At 36.5% G+C, this 24,129-nt stretch overlaps 1 protein-coding gene across 8 annotated transcripts in view; it reads right to left on the bottom strand.

Moving 5' to 3' along the window:
- Positions 1-1,053: 1,053 nt before the first annotated feature.
- Positions 1,054-24,129, bottom strand: part of SSX2IP (SSX family member 2 interacting protein) — a 28,804-nt gene continuing 5,728 nt past the window's right edge. For 5 of the 8 annotated variants that reach the window (XM_075156148.1, XM_075156152.1, XM_075156151.1 and 2 more), the window contains 15 exons: positions 22,769-22,805; positions 21,621-21,722; positions 20,941-21,074; positions 19,985-20,151; positions 19,544-19,744; positions 17,602-17,712; positions 16,219-16,354; positions 14,491-14,566; positions 14,242-14,413; positions 10,757-10,907; positions 9,109-9,245; positions 8,514-8,687; positions 6,067-6,178; positions 3,889-4,009; positions 2,312-3,689 (listed from right to left, as the gene is read on the bottom strand). In XM_075156148.1, the coding sequence (XP_075012249.1) occupies positions 3,608-3,689; positions 3,889-4,009; positions 6,067-6,178; positions 8,514-8,687; positions 9,109-9,245; positions 10,757-10,907; positions 14,242-14,413; positions 14,491-14,566; positions 16,219-16,354; positions 17,602-17,712; positions 19,544-19,744; positions 19,985-20,151; positions 20,941-20,983 (1,683 nt within the window). In that variant the 5' untranslated portion in view covers positions 20,984-21,074; positions 21,621-21,722; positions 22,769-22,805 and the 3' untranslated portion in view covers positions 2,312-3,607. Of the gene's footprint in view, positions 3,690-3,888; positions 4,010-6,066; positions 6,179-8,513; positions 8,688-9,108; positions 9,246-10,756; positions 10,908-14,241; positions 14,414-14,490; positions 14,567-16,218; positions 16,355-17,601; positions 17,713-19,543; positions 19,745-19,984; positions 20,152-20,940; positions 21,075-21,620; positions 21,723-22,768; positions 22,806-24,129 lie in introns of all 8 variants that reach the window. The other 3 variants (XM_075156154.1, XM_075156156.1, XM_075156153.1) reach the window with 3 other exon arrangements.

The following is a 24,129-nucleotide window of genomic DNA, read 5'->3' on the forward strand; positions in this document are numbered from 1 at the left end:
TTTTTTTCATTGAACATTCTTTAAAACAAACTTACCTGTTATGCATTCCAGTTAGTTGGAAATCTTGTACAACTCAGAACTTGAATAAAGGAACACAAGTACTGTGTCAGTGTGAAAACTACAACACAATGTATACCATGGGATTTTTTTTTTTTTTTGGTTAATTACAGTGCAACTTCGCTGGGCATAGCAAACATTAGAGGTCAGATGTATTGTCTGAAAGCAATAAATAAATGATCAGATAATTTGAACATTTCTTTTGGGATCAGTTTTTGGATCTTGTCCTCTACTTCTCTTGCAAATTAGATAGGGGGTAGAAGGGAAGAAAGTAAAAGCAAGATGCCTTACATGTCTTCACACACAAAAGCTTTGTGGGAACTGCAAATTAAAAAAAAGAAGAAAAAAAAAAAGCAGCACAAGTAGTAGCTAAGCTAATTCAACATACACAGCATTGCCATTACCCTGTAAATACTTCTATTTTCCTTTCAAGAATAACCTGTTTAAATGGATATTATCTTGGGGATTTATGTTACCTTGGCCCGGTTGAAGTGTACGTAGAATAATCCCTGACAAAAAGCTAGGATATGGTCTGGTTTTTTTCCATACACATGGGAATATTTTTGTCCTGCTGCAACTGAAATGGAGCAACTCTGCAGAAGCTGGTGGAAGCAGTTCTTCAAATTAGGGAGAGGGCTGTTTTGTAGGGAGAGGGTTTTCTTAAGTAAAGTTTTCATTTATTAATTTTTTGCTCTACAGTCTGTTTTGCAAATGCTATATCATATCATCCTCAACCACTGGGAATGAAAGGGAAAAAAATTAACAGCTGTAGTCTAATCCTGGAAAGTAAGTTCTCATACCTAATCAGACTGGTATTTATGGTAAAAGCACTCTCTCATCATGTTGACTGAAAAAGCAGCAATGCATATTATATTTAAAGATTTTGTGAAATAAAACACCATAGTGTAGAAGAACCACTCATCTTTTCAATATCATGCATAGGTAGCTAATAATAACTGTATGCTAATCAGTCACCAGTAGTCAGTACTTCTTGTTCCTTCTTAGGTAAGCCACTCGCTCTATTACCTCAAATATGCGCCTGTGCGTAGTGACACACCTGTGTTACGTTCCCGCCAGCAGTCTCCCCCTTTGCTCTTCAACAGTCTCCGAGTAAGAGAGATCCTGAAGTTGTTTCCAACAGAGTGAAGTATTACGATGTCACCATACTACCAACCAGACCATCTGCAGTATTCATACCATTATTAGCAGTAGCTTCAGATTTAAAAGCTTCCCGATTACTGCACATAGAGCAATCCAAAAACTCTAGGCACGTTTTCTTTCTTTACAGGGACAGGACTGAATCTACACCCCAGACTTCCAGACCAGGTCTAAGAGGTCCGCGCAGGACTCAACTGCATACGCACTTCTAGCACAGCTGGTTCTTCCACGGAGGCATTCAAATGAATTTCCACTTCTGTAAGATGGGTTACAGAATGTTAAAGCAAAAAATTAGTACAAAATGTTTATTAATTGCTAATCATTCAATAGGCACAAACAAAAGATTAAATAGGTAAATTATTTTGTTTTTCAAAGGCATTATTATCCTAAAAATTACTGTCATGAAGAAAAACTGCCTAGTAAAAAAGTCCAACTAAACTGAATGCATTTAAGCATCCCTATGAAGCACCAGCGAGCACACCTTAATTACTTCCGGACAGCAGCAGCCCCTAGCGGCATGCTGATACTGCCTCAACTGTGGCCTTACAGGCCTGCAATAACCTACTCGCTTGAAAATAAGAATCCTACATGTAAAGCACTGTTCTCCTGCTTAATTGCGAATATATTAAATTTTTCACTTTACATCTTTGTTTTTTGAATATGTATATTTATTCTTCCATAACTAAAATTCAGGCAAGAATTTTCCCAACACATCGTGGGGAAGGTGTAAGCCCAACAGCAACTATATAACTATATATTGCTAAATCCTTTCAGCAGATAGCATGACTATGATCACTCATTTATTGAAGGGGAACTGGAGAAACAAATAAAAAAAGAAATATGATGTTATTTGCATTGTCTTTCCAACCTGACTACCTATGCAGCAGAAAGCTGACCAAGAATATTATATACACTTCTGCTTCCTTAAGGGTACTACGTGAGAACCATACTACAAGTATCCTCTGCAGTTTGCATTGGCTACTAATCCATCTCAAGCTGTAACTCAATGTACTGAACTAATCAGCAGAAATTTCAGTTTTCCGTCTTAGCTTCTTGGAGAACTCCAGTTTCTTCTCTTTCCTATTGTTATTCTATTGCTATTTTTCCAGGTAGTCCAATCACTCCATTACATCCAGTTCTGAAGATAACAGGCAGAGCAGCAGTGTATTTTCAGTGAAGGATTCTAAGCTTCAGAGTTAATTTCCTTTCTACAACCCTGAGAAAGGCAGAGTTTCTTAGACATTTTCCAAAGGGTCAATTACACTAGGATCAGAGCTATATATATGCCTTCACAGATGCACGAAAACCCAACAAGAGACGAGATGGATTTTAGTGGGCAAGGAAAAGTGCATGCTTTGAGTCAGGTGAAGGAGACTTTGAAACATCTTACCTCTACCTGGCTATTTTTATTAAATTATAAACAAAACAGATTTCCCAAAGGCTACACCAAAAAAAGATTCTGGAGTCAATTAAAAGGAAAAAACTAACAAAATACAAAACCAGCATCAGATTTGTTGACATAATGTACAGCCCTACAACCATGACAGCTTAAAGTTTAGTGCACACAAAACACAGAACCAGGGTTTCTTAGAATAGGATTACACGTTTATTGTTCACATTTGAAATAATTTGGTTCCTGACTGAACCACTGAAAGTCCTAATGCATCTGTAAACTGAGTATCACTATAAAACAATTTAAAACGCCATGTAAAATAATATTATGTATGCATGTGTTGCATTTCATGGTTTCTCAGCATAATCACTTTGTCTATTTACAAATATATAAAGATTTTGCACTTTAAGTCATCTGAAATATCAAAGAGGTATTTTCAAATCACACAATAAATATAGAACCTGTTTTGTTAAAAATCTACAGTATACTGTACATTCAAGTTGAGGCAAAAGAAGTTTCAATGCCAGTTACACTTGAGACATAAATGAATGTTTCCGTAATTAAACAATTTCTAAAAGTGCTATCTCTGCCTGTGATGAAAAGTAACGTTAGGATCCAATATTTCGTTACAGTCAAAGTTTCAGACCATTGCTTCATTCACAGAATCAGAGCTTGTTACTAGAAAAATATCAAAGCTTTTATATATTTTTAAATTATCTTCTTTCAAGAGTTGCAAGAAAGAGGCAAAAAATGGTCTAAAAAATAAAAGCCGTGTGAACGCACATACACACACACGCCACAATTCAGATCACCACATAATCCTCTAAAATAACGACCAAACACTCAGCATTCTGTTTCACTTTAGAATGATAAGTTTATGAACAAATCTCTAACAAAAAAACCCAGCAGGCAACCCTAGGAAGTCTAAGGCAGTTGTTCTATGTGCAAGTTTCTACATAGCAGAGTGCCAACTCCAGAGTCTTCCCATGACTTTGTGCATTACTCAGTTTCTTCTTTGTCACTTTCCACCCACTGATTTGGCTTGCTATCTCCAGCAGGTTTTTTTGATGCAGCACTGGAACTGGGGAAAAGAGAATGTTACAATGCAAATAAGTTATGCTTTGGATAGAAACACAATACTGTTTTTATGTTATGTTGTTTCATATGTTTTGCTATATATCCATCATTAGGCTTTTTGTAAGTTATCACAACTTAGTTTCTGTGCTCTATGTAGAGTTTATCACTATAAAAATTACCATCTGCAATGTCATTTCAGTTACCTGTTACGTGTAATATACTGAGATGTCTGGCGAGGTTCTGCTGAAACAGGACCACTCAACTTACAGTGAGGTTTTCTTTGCTGAGATGCAGATTTCACTAACCGATTGTCTTGGTCAGAACCTAAGAGATATACATAGCATCAGTTAAACTACAATGCAACCAAAAACATTTGAAGGACTTGCTTCTTTACGTCTTCTGCTTTAGGAAAAAAAAAAAAGCCACACCAAACATCTTACGGCATGTCTATAATAATAAATCTTATTGTTATATATTGGGATAAAATTTTATTATTACACTTAATGCTATTGAATGAAGTTATGTTAAAATTAGGATTCTAAATTTGAAAATGAAGCATTTACACACACAACCACTGCTGCAAGCAGTCATATTGAAGTCAAGTTTAAAGTCACTCAAATGTAAAGTTTCTCGCTTTACAATTGATAAAGCTTTTTTACTCCTTAAGTAAAAGCTTCTCCAGCATACATATATAGTAATTAACACCAACATGAGAACTTGCAAACTTGCCAGAGTATAGAAAAAAAACTTAAAAGCAATAAGTTAGATGCCTTAGCATTTATATGAACTTAACCATCACTAAAGTCCATGCAAAGACATGGCCAAAAGACATGGCAGATCAATCCCCGCTAACTCTTCCTCACATTTAGATTTCAAAGCTTTCATATGAAGTGGAAAAAAAAGGAAAAAAAGAATGATTCTGTATTCTACAGTATTCCTCATAGCACTACAGGATTAAGAGCTTTTGGATAAGTGTTGTGAAAAAGCAAAATTTAACATTAAAACAACTCTAATGATAACCTGTGGAGTAATATCCCAATGGAGTATGATTCTCTGTGTGGCAGACATTTTTGGTTTTATTACTATTATCCAGTAGCTTAAGATTAGGATATATAAGATTGAAGAATGCCATTTAGAAGAGAAAAAGAAGAGAAAATATGACATTAAATACGTCCAGAAACACTGAGTTTGGAAAGAGGCAATTACAAATCAAAAACTTTAGTGTACAAGGCACGTTAAACAGATCTCAAGTTGCTCACAGATCACTAAATCAAGTCATTCTTCAAAAGCAACAGCCAAACAATCTCAATTTTGATCCTAAAAATAAAAGTTTTCCTACTGTGGAAGATCATTTCATTTCACACTTACAGAAGCGCTACAGGAATCGTACAGAGGCGAAAACAAGGAGAACCCAGAACACATGAGGCAGGCTACTTTATCTAACAAGAATACAAATTCAAGCTATCTTTACTTGCCAGGTGTTTCACACATTTATCTTTCAATGCTGCCACAACAAGAATCTATTTAACAGAGATTGTTGTTACTTTTTCCTCCCCCATCCCTTTTTTTTGTCCCACCCCACCCCCTCACTCCTTAGAAAAGCATTGAAGACTCACTGAAGACCAAAACACCGCGCATGCATATTCAGGGATGAGGGGATGGGAAATAAACTTACCAACTTGAAAGAAAAAAAAATTGTAGAAGAAAGGAAGTAAAAAATACTTCCAATAAAAACAATATGCCAAACTATATGACATATAGCTATATTTTCATTATCTTTTCTGATGAAATTATTCCTTTATGAAGATTTGAATCTTAAAATTTAATTGTTTATTGCTCAAATTTATTTTCGTTACCATTATGCTCTTTTCACTATTTCTTTTTCCAAAGGATTCTTTTCTTACTGAATAGGTATGTGTACACGTTTAATATTACCTCGTCTCAAACAATTAATGCTGCTGTCTCCACATTATGATGCTCTTGTTTCCAAAACTTATTTGTAATCTATACAGATCTCTATAGGTCATGATTTCTTCAACTGCCTTAGCAATTAATATGCTCATATTTAATTTAATTTATTAATTCTAAAAGTTCCCTGTTCTTAACAGCTGTGCTGTCAGGTACTTGACATTCACCAGATTGCTTCACAAACATAAATTCGTTACATAAGTAATTATCAGGGAGGGAGTTATCACGATTCCCTTTTAAAAACGAGATTTTGAACCATCAGTTACCCTGACAGGTAGAGGCATATGGATACATGGTAAAATTTGTCTTGCAAAGTTTTGGTTTTCTTAATAGTTTTGTTCATATTTGCATCTTTTAGTTAAAGGGGGAAAAAGAAACACATTACAAGAACATAATTTGAACCAAATACTTGCTTCCTAAGAAGGCACTTGGAGTTGTCACATTTTCAGAGTGCTTGTAATCAGTAGACATACTTAAGAACTGTTGCTTCAGCCACGCTCCTCTATCTTCTTCAAATGCCTTTCTCTAGGAAAAGAAATGACAGTTCACACTTAGGACCACAGGAACAAGCTTAGTCCACATTAAATTGATGCTATTCTATCTAAGAAAGCAGAAGTTGTAACATGCCCATGTAATTAAGGAGAGCCAGCAGTTTAACACAGAATTACAGTCATGTGAGCAAGCTTTTGAATCCAACAAGGATTAGCTGAGGAAATATTTATTTACAAGCCAAACCCCATGGTTTGTTTCACAGAGGTCTGACTAATCCTTTCATTTTACTGTTCTCCTCTCCAGTGACACAATCTCCTACCACTGCCTCCTATGTTCCCCTTCCCCCTCAGTGTTGCACTACCTCTTGGAGGTAGTCCCCATTTCTGGGCAGCTGCCAATAAGGATTACTGCTTAAACCTCAACCCTGAGCCTTCTCTTAAACAGATAAAAATGACACTGAAAATAGCACTGATTACTTCCGTCCGAAACTGGGGCAGAAAGAAAGGGGTTGTTTCATTTTCCAATTGCTCTGAGCACAAAAAACAAAAAGAATGGCTAACGGACAACCTCCAAAAGATCCAATGGCTGTGGAATCAAGCAACAAGCTATTTCATCTCCAAAAACCGTAAGTGAAACAGACATCCCCATTACATAAAATTGTTTCTACTATGGCAGTAGAAAATAGAGCAAGCAGAACTCCAACGCAAACTTTCACAAACACCTACAAAGCTTACAGCCTTGCTTCTCTTTTCATACTTGAGCATTTTAACAAGCAGAAGCATGGGTAGTTGCGCTTATGCTGCAATGTAGTTCTAAACATTTCTGGACAAACTATTATCATTTATTATCACTCAAGGACTTTTGAAGCTGAATTCAAGGTCCAACATGAAATTCACGAACTCTCATAGAATTTCCCCTCTCTCTTATCAAAATGCAAATAAAATTAAATGAAAGAGTTGAAGAATACATATCTATATGTAGTGGTCTGAGTCAGTATTTGTCACCATGTGAAGAACTGTTGTGCCATTCTCTCAAGTAAAATCTAAATATTTTAAAGAACATAAAATACTTATGTTCTTTATAATAAATTTTACAGCATAAGAATAAAAAAAAGCTGGTTTGAGTCAGACAAGTTGTCCATCTAGCTCAGTATTCTGTCTCCAACAATGGCCACAAAAGATGCTATTGATGAGATCACATGACCCTGGCCACTTTCTGCAGTGCATTCCCTCAGAGGTTCCCAGCCCCAAAAGTCATTTGATTAGAGATGTTGGAAGGCACCCCCTTGTCCCCCCACTTTTAGTATCCATCTGTGGATGTGTGGTTCATGAGCTTAGGCAACTGCTTTTTGAACCTGCTGGTATTGATTGCCTTCACGATCTCCTGTGGCAGCAAAACCCAGAAGTCAACTACTTGATATATAAAAACGTACCTTTCCTGGATACGTTTTAGACTTAATTTCAAGCAGTTTCTAGGAGCTCCCTCTAGTCCTAATCTTGAGACATTTGGTGAACAACAGTACTGCTTTCATCTGACCAACTGAATCCACAGTTTTATAAATTTTAATCACATCCCACTCCAACTTTCTCCTCTGCATGTCAAAGCAAGCAGTTCTGTAAGCAATAAATCTAAAGCCCATTTCTTTTTTCCTTCAATGGCTTTTTTTTCCTGTCATATCTGCACCACCATAGTTTCATGACCACATCATCGTGACCTCCTTCCCTGCTAAACTTGTAAGCCCCTTCATGTTCTTGGCCCCAACTACTAGCTAGACCAAAGGGGACACATGCTAGAGCTCATTTAGAGACACATCTATCCTGACTGCCTTCCAGTATGTGTGCTTACTGGCCAGCTTAACTACAAGAACAGAACAGATTATGACCCTACTAAGGGAAAAGCAGCAATTACTTTGCTTTTCTGCAATAGTCACTGGTTTTCACAAAAGTTTAGGAATCGAGTACCTTTAAGAATTCAACCCTGCAGCCAAATCTGACTGAAATTTGCATAGGCCTTGCTTTCGTAGGAAACCAAACTTAAGCAGCATCTAATAAAGGATTTAGTGAATAAGTGGACTGATTTTTGGAAGTACTTAGATATTTCAAAAGCTGAAACAAAAATGGGTTATTCAAGTTGCAGCAACTGTATTTTCCAGTACACACAAAAAACCTGTTTTTTTGAAATGCCAACAGAATAATCTCCTACAACAACCAAAGATATGTTTTATACTGTATGGGAATGATCTTTTTAGCAAACAGATATTTGTTTGGATGGCTGCACTTTAGTGTATATAACAGTAAAACTACTTAACAATCGTAACACATCTTCCACAGGAGCTCCCTTTTCTAATACCTTTCCACTTTTCTAATACCTCAAGTCCTAATCTAATAGCAGCTTCTGTAAAACTTCTTCGTTCCTTCTCAAAATTCTTTTTTTGTTCTCGAAATAGTCTCCATTCTTCCTGAAGACGCTCTCTTTCTTCCAACAAATAGCAATCCTGTAGTAACAGAGTGGTGTCATCATCACACGGAGACATAAGCTGCTGCTGCAGATATAAAGCAAAAGGTAAACATTAATTTGGGAGTGACAGTTAAGAGGTGCAGTATTTCCACAGGTTCAGTTTTATCAGAAAAATGGTTGAATGTTTAATATGTAATAAGTATCAAGTTGGTGGCTGGTGGGGGCAGTTTCAGATGGCAAGCAAAATGTCCCTGTTCAGGCAGCTGATCTCATCAGCCTTCCTCACCTTTGTTTATCCCCCAAAATTATTCCTACCAGGATTACAAGCTCATTAAATTGTTAACCAACCCACTAGCATACCTATACTTGGACCAACCATTAAGATATTTCATTTAAAAAGCATTATCAAAGAATGGAGAAAGACTCAGAGGTGAGAAAAGTGGCACATTAAAAAACAAAAAAGCTTAGATTCAGTTGAGAAAAATAAGAAAAATTAAAGCTACTACCTGTAAGAGCTGTTGTTGAGTTTTGATCATTTCTTTACATTGCTGAATCTCTAACTCCAGCTTTTCAGTTTCCAGCTCATGGTCTTCTCTTGAAATCACATCTTTTTCATTCAAGGCTTCTGAATGTACTCGTGACACTAAGGGGGGAAAAAAGCTACTTAAAAACAAAACAAAGAAATCCCTCACATCAGGGATTCATAGCAATAGCTAAAGGTTTTAGACTGTATTTCTTTCATCCTGAAAGACAGATATACAGTGTATTCAAAAGCACTTCTATCAGAGACAAGAGATCCAGAATTAGTGCTACATAGGTAATTATGCACAAAATCCAGTTCAGAAAAAAACAGCAATGAAAACATAGCTGTTTCACATTCCCCAGGGTAAACCAAGCATCTGCACTGCAATAGGTGTCACACAAAAACGCTACTTATTTCAGCAGTTATTTAAAAGAAAAATCAAGACAACTTAAGACTTCTTTTCACTGACATGCTGTTAGCCTATTCTTCTGAGCCCATTTTTGAAGAGCTTGTATGTTCATAAAAATATGACAGTAACTATATTTATCACAGATATAAAAAGAAAGCCTTTTCCTTCGAGTCCTGTGAAGGAGAAACGGAGCTAATAAACATTGTGTGCATATTTTCATCCCAGTAAGGGAATGAATTAGAGAGAAATAAAATGTATTTTCTATAATTACATACTGCTTTATTTGATTTCATGCATAACTATCACAGTGGTTGTAGTGAGCCAGGTTTTGATCCCCTGATGTCAGTATTTGAACATTAATTGAATCCTAAAGGACTAGAGTATGGTCATCTCTAAATCCAAAAAACAAAAAAGTGACTCCAAGAAAACAGCAAATACTTGAAACATTTTTTCTGATGCTTACAACTATTTTTCAGTTAGTTACACCAAATCAAGTATTACTCAGAACAAGTGTTCTTAAAATCCTTTCTATGGTACAGACATATTCTCTTAGACCATTTGCTCTTTTATTTGCAAATGCATGCATGACTTTCCTCAGTCTTATTCTTGACTGCAAACATCCCTGTGGTAGCAGCAGCATGTGCTTGCATGGGAAAATAATACTAGGAAAGAATTTTATGTATTTTTAGCCATCTTTTAATGCTGTTTAACAGCTGGAAATGAGGAGAGGCCGGCACCATATCATCAGGCAGTTCGCTTTAGAATGCCACAAGAAGCCTCAGAGGTATGGATGTGGCAAGCCTAGACTCTTGAGAAGGATTTACATATTTTGCATCCAATTACTTCAAATTGTTACATCTGCATTACTTGAACATCTCAAAAAGGTGGGGAAAGGCAACAAACATTACTACAGGGCATGTACTTTCAACAGAAGAATAATTATTTCTTCAGAAAGTTGCTGTTTACTGAGTCAAACTATAATCGTGTCCTTTCTCATGATAACAGGCTTGGTATACAATTGCTTCCCTAACTACCTACAACTAAATTAAAACTTACACAGAAAAATGCCAATCACAAGCTCTTTCAGAAAGCCTGCCAGGTCACAATTCCTTCCATTTTAGCTTCCTTTTAGCTTAGACAGTAAAGTAAATCCTAAGAGCTTGATACCAAAGGGAATTATCAGTAGCTTTTTATATGAATATGTGATACAGTTAAACATCACCTTGGTTATCCAGCTTTTCAACATGATTTTTCAACATTCTCCATTGTTTTCTAATGCTGTTGGTAAGCTGCTCTCGCACAGTTTCACAAGACAGTTCCCACATATTCTCTTTATTTAACTCTCCAATATCTTCCTCCAGGTCTGACAGCACCTGTAGAAGCAGAAAGAAGGTGCAAACCACTCCACCACTCCAAATACGTGTATTTGTTTATTTAAATATGTATATGGATTTAATTTACTGAAGAGAAGGAAAACCCTTATATACAGGAAAGATTTTTCCATACAGGGAAATTTGACTGTCAGGGAGTTCAGTTCCCTGACAGCGTAACGCTGAGGAGAGAAGTGACCTGGCAGTCCCCAGAACCCCACCACAGAGAGAGCCTATCAGCTAGCAAAACTCACTCACTCACACACATCTTCAAGCTAGATAAGTTCGGATTGCCAAGTTCTGCTGTCAAAACTTAAGCGGCAGCTGCCCATGAACTCACTATGCAGCACGAACAGGATTTAAGACAAAGATTTTCTCCTGTTGAGAATTAAGTCATTTGTCCCTGCCTTATTTTTCTCCATGATAAGACAAACCCACAACACGCTGAAGGTAGAGTGGAACTAGCACCTCCCTCTCCCACTTTCATTTTACACTATCGTTCAAACATCAAACCTGAACGCTATCTCGAAGAGCTAACACATAAAACGCTAAATGGTCATGAGAAGACTAGCCCAGGACAATTTAGTAGATTTCAACTGAAAAGCTATAGCCGTTTGAATACCTGGCATGAATACTCCACTCTTCTCAAGCAACTAAACCATTCTATACAATCCCCTTTATCTACAAGAGGATAGGAAAAATGGGATGGGAAGTACAAAACTAAGAAGTTCAAAGGCATCAAAATAATTCATTTACATATGCAGTCAGCATTTTCTTCAAAACTGGATCATAGGAAATCTTAAGGAGCAAAACAATAGCTATAAGGAAAAAAAAAAAGCAGGTTTTTGGTTTGGGAGGGTTTTTTTGGTTTTGGGGGTTTTTTTTTTTTGGTTGTTTGGTTTAAGAGTTTTATGTCACTTCATAAAGAAATACCTTATTCCTTTACTTATATTTATATATGCTAACACAATGAAAGCCCGGTTTGAAGTAGGCCTCTGGATAGTACTGTGATAATATGACCGTCTGGCTGGTTTCATGGCTGTTATTTTGCGATGGGAAGCAGAATGATAAATGATGTGACTACATTGCTAGCTGCCATACTCCAAAGTGTATGTTTCCTTCTAAAAATCAGTATGAATTAGCATTTCTAAGTAGAAATGCAGTATTTGGCGGTTTTTTTACTCTGCAAGAGATTCAATAAGAGTTCAGATTTCATACTAAAATGTTAAGAGAGCCACAAACAAGCATTAACTATCAGGTGCAATGTGTTAAATAGAAATTTATTTTCAGACATTCACAAAGCAAACTAGTACTTCTAAACAAAAAACTAATCAATGTAAAATACACATTGTGAGATAAATTACGTATTTAAGACTTAGTCTATTTCTGCAAAACCATAGTTTTTGGCAACATTCTTCCTGTTTATATTAATTTGACAAATGTAAAAAAAACTAAGCAGTGTCCCTATCATGACAAAAACTATCCCCAATTCCCGAGTGGCATGAAATCAAATAAGGCATGAAATAGATTAAATGGAAAAAAAAAAACGAAAACAAAACACCAGAGCAAAACAACAAAAAACGCCCCAACAAACCAAAAACCCCACACCGCCCTACAACCCTGCTGAAATAACTCCACTTGAGACTTGCATCTAGTAAGTACTTCTATTATTATTCTACTACTAGAAATTCTATTGTCTAGTAAGTAGTTGTTCTGCTTAATTTGGTTAATTAGTACTATTACAAGAGAACTAATCAGAAGTTTCAGCGCAGGCTTTTGATATTTTCTTAGTCTATTAATATTACAAAAGTTAACAAATACTTGTCTTATCACCCAAGAACGGTGAATTTCAGAGCACTAAGTCCCAGTTTTTCCTCAAGTTTGTTTCAATGCGCAAGTTCATAAAGACCCCATTCCCACAGCTGGATTTTCACCCGTGTACTCAAGTTTGTGCCAAACACTCCTAGCCTCACTGGAATCCTAAAAGCAGAAGGACCATTTAGAGAAAACTGGTACCCGATTATGCTTTATACTATAAATTATACTCAACATCCATTACTGAAGATCAACTTCTTGTTGCTGAGCTACAGTAATAATTAGATCTACTGATTTCCTTCATGATGAAATTTTAAGGTAAAAGGTTAACACACTGCACATTACTGACTACTTCACTAAATACACATACGAGTCATTCTGTGTGGTATAGGGGGCAAGACATCCAGTGAAGTTAGAAAGAGTTTATTCACATCTTACAAAAAAGTGGCCAGAGAAAGTCTAGTGCTCTTCTACACAGCGCATTCCGAGGCCGGACGAATGCACCTGAGATGGCTCAGAAATAAAGGAAGTAGTACAGCAACTTGAGCAGGACAGGGGACCTTCTGAAATGGCAAGTACTAGATTCCACAGAAACAGCAAACTCTGGAAGGCTCCATCTACACATTCTTATGTACCAGCATGTACTATTTACTGTAATAGGAAATACTTCATACATTGTTCTGTAGAGTATCCATATTCTCTTAATATCCTATTACTAGTACACCATCAATCTTGAATCCTAGAATCTAGCCTTTATGCATGTTTTCTGCATTTCAACTCTTTCTTATACCTGGGGATATTCTTTCTCTTATTGCTAAGAGAAAGCTCAGTTAACCTTCTACATTATTCCCTACCTGACTCTGACATCAAAACAGAACTACAACTTCTAGTAAGGAATCAGCAAAAGGAATAAACAAACTCTCTGATAAATGATGACTGTGCAGTGTGCTCTTCCATAAAAATAAAGCATCCTCTGTAAACAAAGAGATACTTAAAACCTGGAAACAAACAAAAAACCCACAAACTATTTTACTTGGAAATCAAACATTTTCCTTGAACATACCAGCAGCTCTGTAAAAGGAAATAACAGCTACTCAAATGCATGTACTATAGGAGCGCACCCTAATTACATTTCCTCCACCACCATGGATTCTATGGGAAGCCTGGTTTCTTCACATAAGCACCTTGAAAGCTAGCATCAACATCTTAGTATGGAAGGCAGACAAAACCAAAAATGCATCGTTATATAGAATTACATACAGGTAGCTACTGCATTTAAAATTAATTCAAAGTATACTTTCAAGCTTTCCATTGACTGACTGGGAAGAATACACTGGGTATTGTTCACAGACAGTAGAACATTTAAACACAGATGGATTTCAAGCACAACACAGGATGTACAATCCACTGCAAGTCTCACAAGAAGTTTACTTTTGGTCCCCGTGCCCCGCCAAATGATCAAATTACTCCTGCACTAAACCAAACTACCACGCAGATTTAATTTTAACTGAAGAATACTTACCGGCCCATCTTCAGACCTTTCTTTAGGTTTCTGTTTCTGTGGTGGGAGAAGTGAAATAATCTCTTTCTTCATTTGCTGAAGAACTTTTTTCAGCTCAGCATTTTCCACTAAAAGCTGGTTTTGGCGTTGTTCATAATCACTTAACAGAACTTTGTACATTTCTTCTTCATTTCTGGAAGAAAAAAATCTTACAGTAACAACATAACAGCCATAATATATGTTTCAATTAATGTTGTTTAAGATAACTACCTGGCTTCTGTCTTATCAGTCCTCCATGCACCTCTCTTCCCATCAGCTCTACCAACATAATTTAGAACTTCCATAGCTACAAATGAAAAGGATATTTCAAAGTGTGAAACAACATGCAAATATATAAATATTCAGATGACATTGCATTTACCTATTTGCATTTACATGTAGTTATTGACAAGAGACTACATTACCCAAATACCCCCTCAATCTTCAGACCCATATGAAATGACGTTGTCCTGCTTAAAGTAAGAATAAGATAGTCAAGGAAAGATGATAATTTTTGCATTTGGAAGCTCAGAGGGATGTATTCTCATCCTGTCTTATCTTGTTTATGCATTTCTTAATGACACCTTCATCCCTATTTCAACCTTTATATCAATGGTGTATCAACTCTAACCTTTTCTTCTGGCAATAATGCCAGTTTTACCACCAGTTTAGAGTAAGCAACTTCCTGATGTTTCACAAGGTGTTCCTCAAAACAAAGAAACTTCTCTGTCCAGGTTTGAAGAAAGAAAACCAAAGCAAAACACACACCAACCACAAAAACCCAAAACCAACACATCACTACAGATTAGTGGCCCAAGCTCAATTCTAGTTAGCTATCAGCTAACAGTAATTAGATTTAAAACCCTGTTATTTTGACCTCAGTGATACTTGAACTAGTACTAGCCAACTGGAGTCAAGAACGTGCCACAAGTAAGTTTTGCTGACCTCAGGGTGAAGCTTCTAGAGATTACTGAGCTGATACCTAAAGACTTTCTGCAGCTAAAACAGGTGTTCCTGCTACAGAGTCCTAACCTGGTTTGGCTTACCCACAAGCACTTTTAGAAAACTAAAATAGCAGAAAACCAACTTGGCAACAACATGAATAGTTCACTAAACCAGAAGAAAACTAAACCAGCTTACTAAAATACAACATGCACTACAATTGGCAAACAGCCAAGTGTTTTGGGGGTGGCAGAAGTGGTAAGAGAGGAAGAGCAGGACTTCTCTTCCGCTGGAGATAAATGATGTAATTACTCTAAGGCCAGATATATGAACCAAAAGATGCAGATATTTTTTTCAGTTACATAACACTGATACCTGTTTTCAGCAACACACCACAAAAAACTATACTCATGCTAAATAGCACTGATGAATGTCTTGAACACAATTTTTGGGCAGCACAACATGCGAGTAGTCATATGGTAAAGGAGATTTCTTTTCTCCTCATTTCACGTAGCACTAGATGCTATGTCTATCTTGTGTTACTTCCTCTCTAAAACGTCTCATCGCTTGTCGTTAACACAAGTAGACCGTAGTATCTCAAGGGGAAAAAAGCTCATGCAGCGTTCCTCCCGATTGCAACTCGTGGGCATAATAAAGCATTTATGACACTCCCCAAAGACTTGCGATGGTAGCAGTAGCAAGAAAGTAGAGGAGAGACAGCTCTAGCTTAGGAATTGATTCCAAATAATTCTCCCTAGTAAAAAAACCTCATTTGTAAAGATGTCCATTTGGTTTGTGCTTGGTAAACAATCTTATGGAACACAATATAAAAGTTTTAGCCTTACACAATCAGCTGACATGAAATATTACATCTTTTATGTAACATTCTAACATCTAAATAAAAATGTACAAAAGGTGGGCCATATTGACTTTAAAGATACCCAGAACCAAAATTTAAGCATTTTTAACATACAGAATATGCTATTTTGCTGTAGTAAAATTCACAGAGCTACTTACCTATCTTTTTGTCCTTTTTGTTCATGACTAATTGATGTAAGCGTTCCTTTAATTTGTTATACTCTCTCTCTTTCCTCTTCATATCATGATTGTACTGTGTAGCTCTGCTTGAAATTATGTTCTGTAACTTCTGTACCTAAAAGCAACCCCGCAATAAACTGTTTCTTCCACTAAAGTATAAATACATAAATTTATTCAGAAAACCAAAACACGTGAAGCGAAATGACACTTCTGTTAAACTGTATTTCTGGTGAAAGGAAGTGACAAAAGGAATCAGGAGAACTCTCCCAACCCATGGATTCTGACCTCAGACTTATGTCAGGGGATTTAGTTTCTTTTCTGCAGAAACCAACATCATAAGCAACATATTATAATACTACAGTTCCTCTGAAGGACAACTGAAGTCATGTTTTGGCAATTCACATAACCTTCTTTAACCCCTTTATTGAACAGAGCAGAGAAAGACATATTTTTGGTTTCAGTAATTAGTGTTCAGGATTTAGTTTTACTCTAAAGTATGCTTGTTAGGTTTACACTAAAAAAAAAAAAAACCACTACTCGTCTTTTGGGCAGCAGGATGCTGGAAGACAGACTATTCCATTTGGTCTAAAAGAACATTAAAACATATCATAAAGCACATTCCTGGCCTGTACAATCAATACCTGCAGTTGGTTTGTTTTTTTTTTTTTAATCATCAGTTTTAATCTTACAAACATACAGCACATTCAATACTTTAAGCTGGAACTTTAGGATGTTCACTATATACAGATAGTACTGTGATTGCTAACTGTATGAATATGTTTATGAACACAGAGAACACTCTCAGAAACTTAGGAGCCATGTAAAGTACAGGGCAGGGGAAGGAGCACACTGGAAACAAATCCCAAACTAAGTAGTATCTTGGATTTCAAAGTGTGTTCTGATCTTGGTTCTTCCAAGACTCCCAAGTTTCACAAGACTGTGCTTTTAGGCTGGGTTTCCCCCCACCTCCCTTCTTTTTGGTCTTTTGTTCTCCTCTACAATATAACCAAAAAAAAGAAAAGCTCCTATACACAAACATTTGAGGAAGTGACTGAATCCTGTTGCCCCCTCCTACCTCTTGATATTTTTAAACATCCTAATATACAGCTATGCTCAAAAGTACAGAAAGCCTCAGAAAACTGTACATGTGCATTTCTGCAGTACTCTCTACTAGTGTTAGAACTCGGACCTATCCCTTACAGAACCTATTTATCCATATGTAACATGCCAATTTCACTTTGGTGAAAGACAACATTTACCAACCAAAAAAGCATTCAAAGCGAACAACTACAAGTCTCCTTGCAAAAAAAAAATTATTGAATATCTATGTAATGCCCTGTGTTAATGTACAAGACAACTCACTTCATCCTTTTCGTTTTTAAGTAACTGGTGCAAATTTCTGTTCTTGCTTTGCAGTTGTCTGTCTCTTTCCTGAAGTCCAACAATTTCCCTTTTAGATAATTCCAACTGTTCCTAGAAAAAGTGTTGATAGTTCAGCATCAATAAGAATTAATAGCAAAGGATTAAAAAAAAAAAAACCACCACCAAAAAAAAAAAAACCCCAAATAAACAAAAAACCCCAACAAACCACACAAACCAAACTGCCAAACCACCTCACTTGAGGTAAGTTTCCCTATATATTTGATCTCTGATGTTTTGGGGATGATCTTGCATTCTCAATGACAAGTTAGTTCTATTTTCTGGAGCAAGAGGTATGATCCTCCAGTACAAGAAACACTCCTGCTCACAGGAAACAAAAATTTGGCTTGCTATTTAGCAAATATTATCTTATACACTTATTACTTTTTCATTAAGTCAGGATTCTGTAAGCATATCTATACTGTGAGAGTGAGGCCGATACTAAGCAACCTGTACAGTCTAATTGGAATGCTTCTGTTAAATAATCAAGGGAACAATTAACACATATGCAGATTGTGACCATAGCAAAGCAAATGGGACATTTCATATATACAGAGTAAGGCTAGACAGATGATCTCATTATAACATATTATGCAAAACTAGCATTTTAGAAATCTTTTTCCACAAATAAGAGACACAAACAAACCTGCAATTGCCAACTTAAATGACAGAGCCAAACACTACACACAAGCTCTTTTTCTTCATATGTGTAGTGAGCTACAAATGTGTAGATATTTAAGCAAACTACATCGGAGTATAGGTAACACAACAGTGGAAGTTCAAGAGGATCGCTGCATGGTATCTGAAAGAGTTTACATGAGAAACCTCACAAGCTGACAACTAAATTAAATGCCCTGGGATTGAAGTAGTACTAAAAGTTTTTCCCCCCCTCACCTTAAAGCCATTTGTCTAAGGAAAGTAACTGGAGTGTTCTGGAACCTAACATTATATAGTGTTTCTATAAAAATGAGTGCAGTAACACATGATTTTTTTAATGTCACATCAAAATGCTTCTACATGGATGACCAATCTCAGCAGAAGGACTACTATGATTTTGAGAATCTACAGATGTATTTGTCAAGGAGATAGTCCTGGCCAGCCTGAGTGAAAAGCAAGCCTAAAAGGCCCTGAATCATACATTGAAATCTTTTTTTTATTTTATTTTATTTTCTTGAGAGAGTCAAGGGAAAGACAACACTTCTAATATGACTGCACATACAAGTACCCATGAAGTAGCATAGGCTGTGAACTTCCGATATATCAGCTGCTCCACAGTGATTGGCTTTGTGCATGTATTTATCCTGTGATAAAACGAAGCTTAGTAACTTCAGTTTTGACAACAGCTTCTGAGCAGTTCTTACAAAGAGACTTTATAGTCATCTATCCAAGGAATCCAACAACAACAAAAAACACATGGAAAAAACTACAGATATGGAGAAAGACTGATAATAACCCTGTGACACACACTAGAAATGCTACCTACACTTTTACTGTTTATAATTATATTGGGAATTTATCTTTTAGAGCTGGGCATATCCTTTTAAGTGATACTGAATGATATGAACTGAAGTGTTTAACATTTTCACCCACAGCATGCATTAACACTTCCAATCCGAACAGTCTTCCCTCTTCCTTGACTAAAGAGGCCATAATTCTAAATAAGTTTTCTAAATAAGTTTTCAGTTCTCTCATTAATTCATATTTCATTAACATTAAGGAATTTTCAACTGGAAAAAGACTTCAAAAAACCCCAAAATGCACATAAAAATACAATTGCAGATTAGTACTGGGGACAAAAAACAAAAAAACACTCACTGTTAAGAATGTACAGTATCTTTTAAACATAAGTGCTGCATAATATTGGTGGAATTATCTTGTTTTCTACCTTTAATTTAGCATAGCAGTTCTGTAAGTGATCCATATCACTACCCAGTTTCAGATGCTGCATTTCTACTTCTTCCTGAGCTCGAAGGTTCTTGTGCTGCAGTACAAGCAATTCATTCATGCAATTTATGATAGATATTAAATTTAATTCTTTTCCTTTGGACTCCGCATAAATAGAAGGAAAGCCCAATGTTGTCAATTCCTGGTAAAAGACAAGGCGGGGGGGGAATAAATAACAATCAATCTCTCACAATTCTCCAAAAGAGGGAAACAGCATCAGGTAAAATCCGATATGAAGGGGAAAAGAAAAAATCCTATTCCCCACCAACTTCGGCTTCTGAGCATTGATAAGGAAGCTTTCTTAATCCAGCGAATCTTTACTACCATAATTGATTTAACGTCACCTTCACACAACCTCCAAAAAGAAGAAGATCAGGCTTACCCTGTTGAGATAGGATATACTCTGTTCAATATTCTCTTCTGTGCAGAAGGCACTGAAAAAGCTGTGCATGCTTTTGGATGAAGGCAGTGGCAAGCGTAGCACTTGTGAGTTCATGTTTGGGGGAGATAGCTTTTTTCCTGAGGTATATTGAAAAATATTTTTGCTGTCTAAAAGTTAAAAACAGTAAGAAACAAGTCAGGGCTAATAGTTTAGGACACATCACATTAAAAAAAAAAAAAATCAAACCCCTAACTGCTCAAATTATTATTTACAGAAATTTACAATTCTCTAGAGCTTAGAATTTCATCTAGAATGACATCTATTACACAATTCACAATAAAAAAAAAGGATAAGCTTCCACTGAAGATTTAGAAGCTCAATAACATTTTTAGGTATTATAACTTTCAAATTTTACTTATCTGCCAAGAAAAAACTGCCCAAACTTTCTTTCCAATTGGCTTGCTACAACACAATTTTTTAAAAATTTTTTTTCTACACAGGTGCAAAAGTTGTGCATTTAGTGAGAATTCTTACAGAATGTATGATATCCTTATTCATATTAAGCGTATGCTGTAATTTACTCTTCCACTAGGTAGAAGTAGGCAAGAAAACATTTACTCCTTTAATAAATTTGTAATCAATTTATGAGCCAAAAGAATATAGAACAAGTAAAGAAACCTCTAAAAATGCAAGATATACTGAAAAGTGTGATTAAAAAAAAAGTGTGACTGAAAAGTCTTAAAACCTTTATATATATGTGAAAGGACAGTATTTTACAGTAGCATTTCTGTAAGGACTCAATGCAACACAAAGCACTGTAGGTACTACATATTATTTAACATTCTGCTTAACTAGTCAATGTGTCATGCACAAAACTCCAATCTCTCTCTCTTTAGCATCTATAACATCAGTGGTAAAGTTAGCAAATCCACTAAATCAAAATATTACCAGTTTACCTGATGACAGCACTGGCACAGTAACAGTATTCCAATCTCCCATAGCAACAAAGACAGGCAGGGTACCTGAGCAACCGGTTCAGCAGTGAAGTATTTAGTACAATTGCTGGCAAAGTGTGTTATGTAGGCATCTCCTAAAATAGGAAGGCCATTTTAGATTAACAATAGCAGCTAATACAGCTAGAAGATTAAAGCAGGCATAGGAGAGTGACTATTGGACTTGAGCCACATGAAATTTTTCTACTTCTTTACACAGCATTTGGAACACAGTAAGCACAGTAAATACTATGCTTTAAAAATGATGCATCTATATACATTTAGTTAGCCTTAAACTTAACTAAGTCTTGTAAACCATTAACTAAAGCTAAAACGCTATGCATACATGAAAATAAGACTCACACCGTAGATAACTCAGGTGTTTCTGCTGATGTACATCAGAGAAAACACAGCAAGCCAAATATGAAATATTTTCCTGCCATATAACCAGGAAGCAATTTTATTAAGATAAACTTACGTGAAGTTTTAACATAAATCTGTCTGAATGGGATTATTACTTAAAGAGAAAGATAATAAAGGCTCTAGAGAAGATATATTGGCAGAGAGGGGGCAAAGGAACTTCTAATAAATATTTAACCATTTAAATTTAACTTAACTTATACCTTTAGTTATATTGCCTTTACCTGGCAAGTTGCTTGCTTGTATGCAGAATCGCTAAAATTGTTGAAGAAAACAGAGGGAAGCCTTACCCCATTGGCACAGCCACTCAGTACAGCACTGGCCCTCTGGAAACCAAAGAAAAGTCACACAAGAAAGAACAAACCGATTATCCTCTCACCCTACCTCCACCTCCCAGTAAGAAGGCACATAATAGCATTAGTTACCACACCGCTGGAAACTTAAAATCCACCCTGGACACTTAAGATTTGGACAGCGCAACCCATCAGCTGTTACGTGAACAATGATACTTCAAGGAAACAAATTTTCCACCTGACAGGAAAGAAGGCTCCCTTTTTTCAATTAACACTTTGGAACAAAATCTCAAGTCAGTTTTAGATGGACTCTGTAGACTTTTAGAGCACAGGGATGTTTTCCCCTAACCCCCTCCATCCCTCACACTAATGTTCCAATAAACATACTCTGGATAAGCAACTTCTAAATTTCTGACACCAAAACCTTGTATTTTTATCACCGTGGAAAAAACCTATCACCTGGCGATAGAAAGAAGGTGGTAGGGAGTGGGGGGGAAGTGTGCTCTCTTGAGGACACAGAGACAGTAAGAATCCTTATCGACATTTCAAAGCACAGAACACAGTGCCCAAAGTAACACCAAGTTTTTAAGAGATCATACAATCATACTGGAGCACAGCCATGTTACAGAATGCTCAGCACTAGAAAATAAAATATCCAGCTGGATGAATATTTCTCCAGGTTCATAAATCTACTTGGATAAAAAGGGTAAACAATTATTCCTCAGATGAGTTGAAAGCTTGCAGGAACTACTAAATTATATAGCAGAAAGCACATGTAAGCTGCAAGAAAACACAGTCAATGCAACAATCTAGTGGCTGTTCTTTTTTAAGAAATGGGCATTTCTGCTTTCTCTCTGCCCATATTCATTTTTCAATTTTTCAACTTTTTTTCCCCCCTGTAAAACCAAGATGTCCAGAAATGAACTAAGTGAAGATTCAGATTCTAAAGACAGTAACTGACTTCATAGCAGAAATCTGCAAGGCAACCTTTCCTTTTTTTTCCATCCATCCAAAACAACTGTGCTTTTACAAAATGGAATTCAAAGTCAAACTAAGGATTAGGAGGACATATTTCTTACATGTTCGTTTTGTTTCTGTTGGATCCATCAGAGAAACCTGCAAATATAAGGGAAAAAGAATGCAAGTTAAGCTACAAGTATATTCTCATTACTGGCATCGCAATCCTGCATTCTAATAAGGTATTTTGAAAGGTTGTTAAGAAACTCAAGACACACAAATTCCATTAAGGACTGTTGGAAAGGCCACAAAAATACTACTCACATTTCAGATATGCCATTACTTTCAAACAAACTGGCTTTTATTCTTTAAGAGGCTGCATACGCATTACGAGATCTTATCACACAAATTCCCTCAAAAGATAGTATTACCAACCCACAGGTCTCTCTACACTGACAATACTATTCTGACACAGCATCTATCACCCCAAACACTGTTTGACTGGAAGCAGAAATAGGACTAGTCCAAGTGTGGGAATGCAATGATTCTCTAAACTTTAGCCCTGCAAGCCTCATACAGATTCATTCAGTGCAGATGCTTTATCAAGACTACTCTCTAGTGACACACTGTTTCTAGGTACACCAACAAGAGGACACAAAGAAAATCAACGCACCAACTCAGGCTCAGAAGGATGTCTAGCGAAGACAGAGAAAGCAAGAACACATGGGCAGTACAATAAAGTCCAGATAATGCAACTATATTCTTCTCACATTAATCAACCTTGAAGGCTCTAGAGCCTTTTGTCTTAAAAAGACCACCTGCCGTATACTGCACACTGTTTAATACATCAGATTAAAAGCCACTCTCAGCAATTTCAAGATTTGGAAAGCGCCAAACTCAAAAACTTCCTTCAACTGTTAAACCACTACCCCAAAGTATCTTAAATTGTTGTGTCACCAAACAAGTGCAGTACCTTTTAAGCAGTGATCAGCATTTTGTACTTGAATCATCTTTACATACTGTATTTAGAATTAAACTCAGATGTGCAGAACAAGACAATCCCGTGTCAGCTGCAAAAGGGAACGCTACAAGCGTTTAGTCCCATGCTAAGATCATCTCATCAGTTCCACGTGGCTTCTACTGCCAGTTCAGGACCTTAACCATGACTTCTAAAGCTATCTAGTGGTTAAGATCCATCAGATACATTTCCTTCCCATTCTAGGCAGTTCCTCTGGAGCAACACGGCTCAAAATAGCCTCACTGAAGTATGCAAGAGCTAAAGATGAGCATTCCTGATGAAGACCGTGTGTATGCAAAATTAATTTGAGTCACCAACCCTGGAAGTATTTAAAAGATGTGTAGATGAGGCGCTTAGGGACATGGTTTAGTGGGCATGGTAGTGTTGGGTTAACAGTTGGACTCGATCTTAGAGGTCTTTTCCAAACTTAATGATTCTAAGATTCTACGATTCTATGATTTAGAT

The sequence above is a fragment of the Calonectris borealis genome, chromosome 8 (assembly GCF_964195595.1).
Source record: "Calonectris borealis chromosome 8, bCalBor7.hap1.2, whole genome shotgun sequence".
Taxonomy (NCBI): Eukaryota; Metazoa; Chordata; class Aves; order Procellariiformes; family Procellariidae; genus Calonectris; species Calonectris borealis.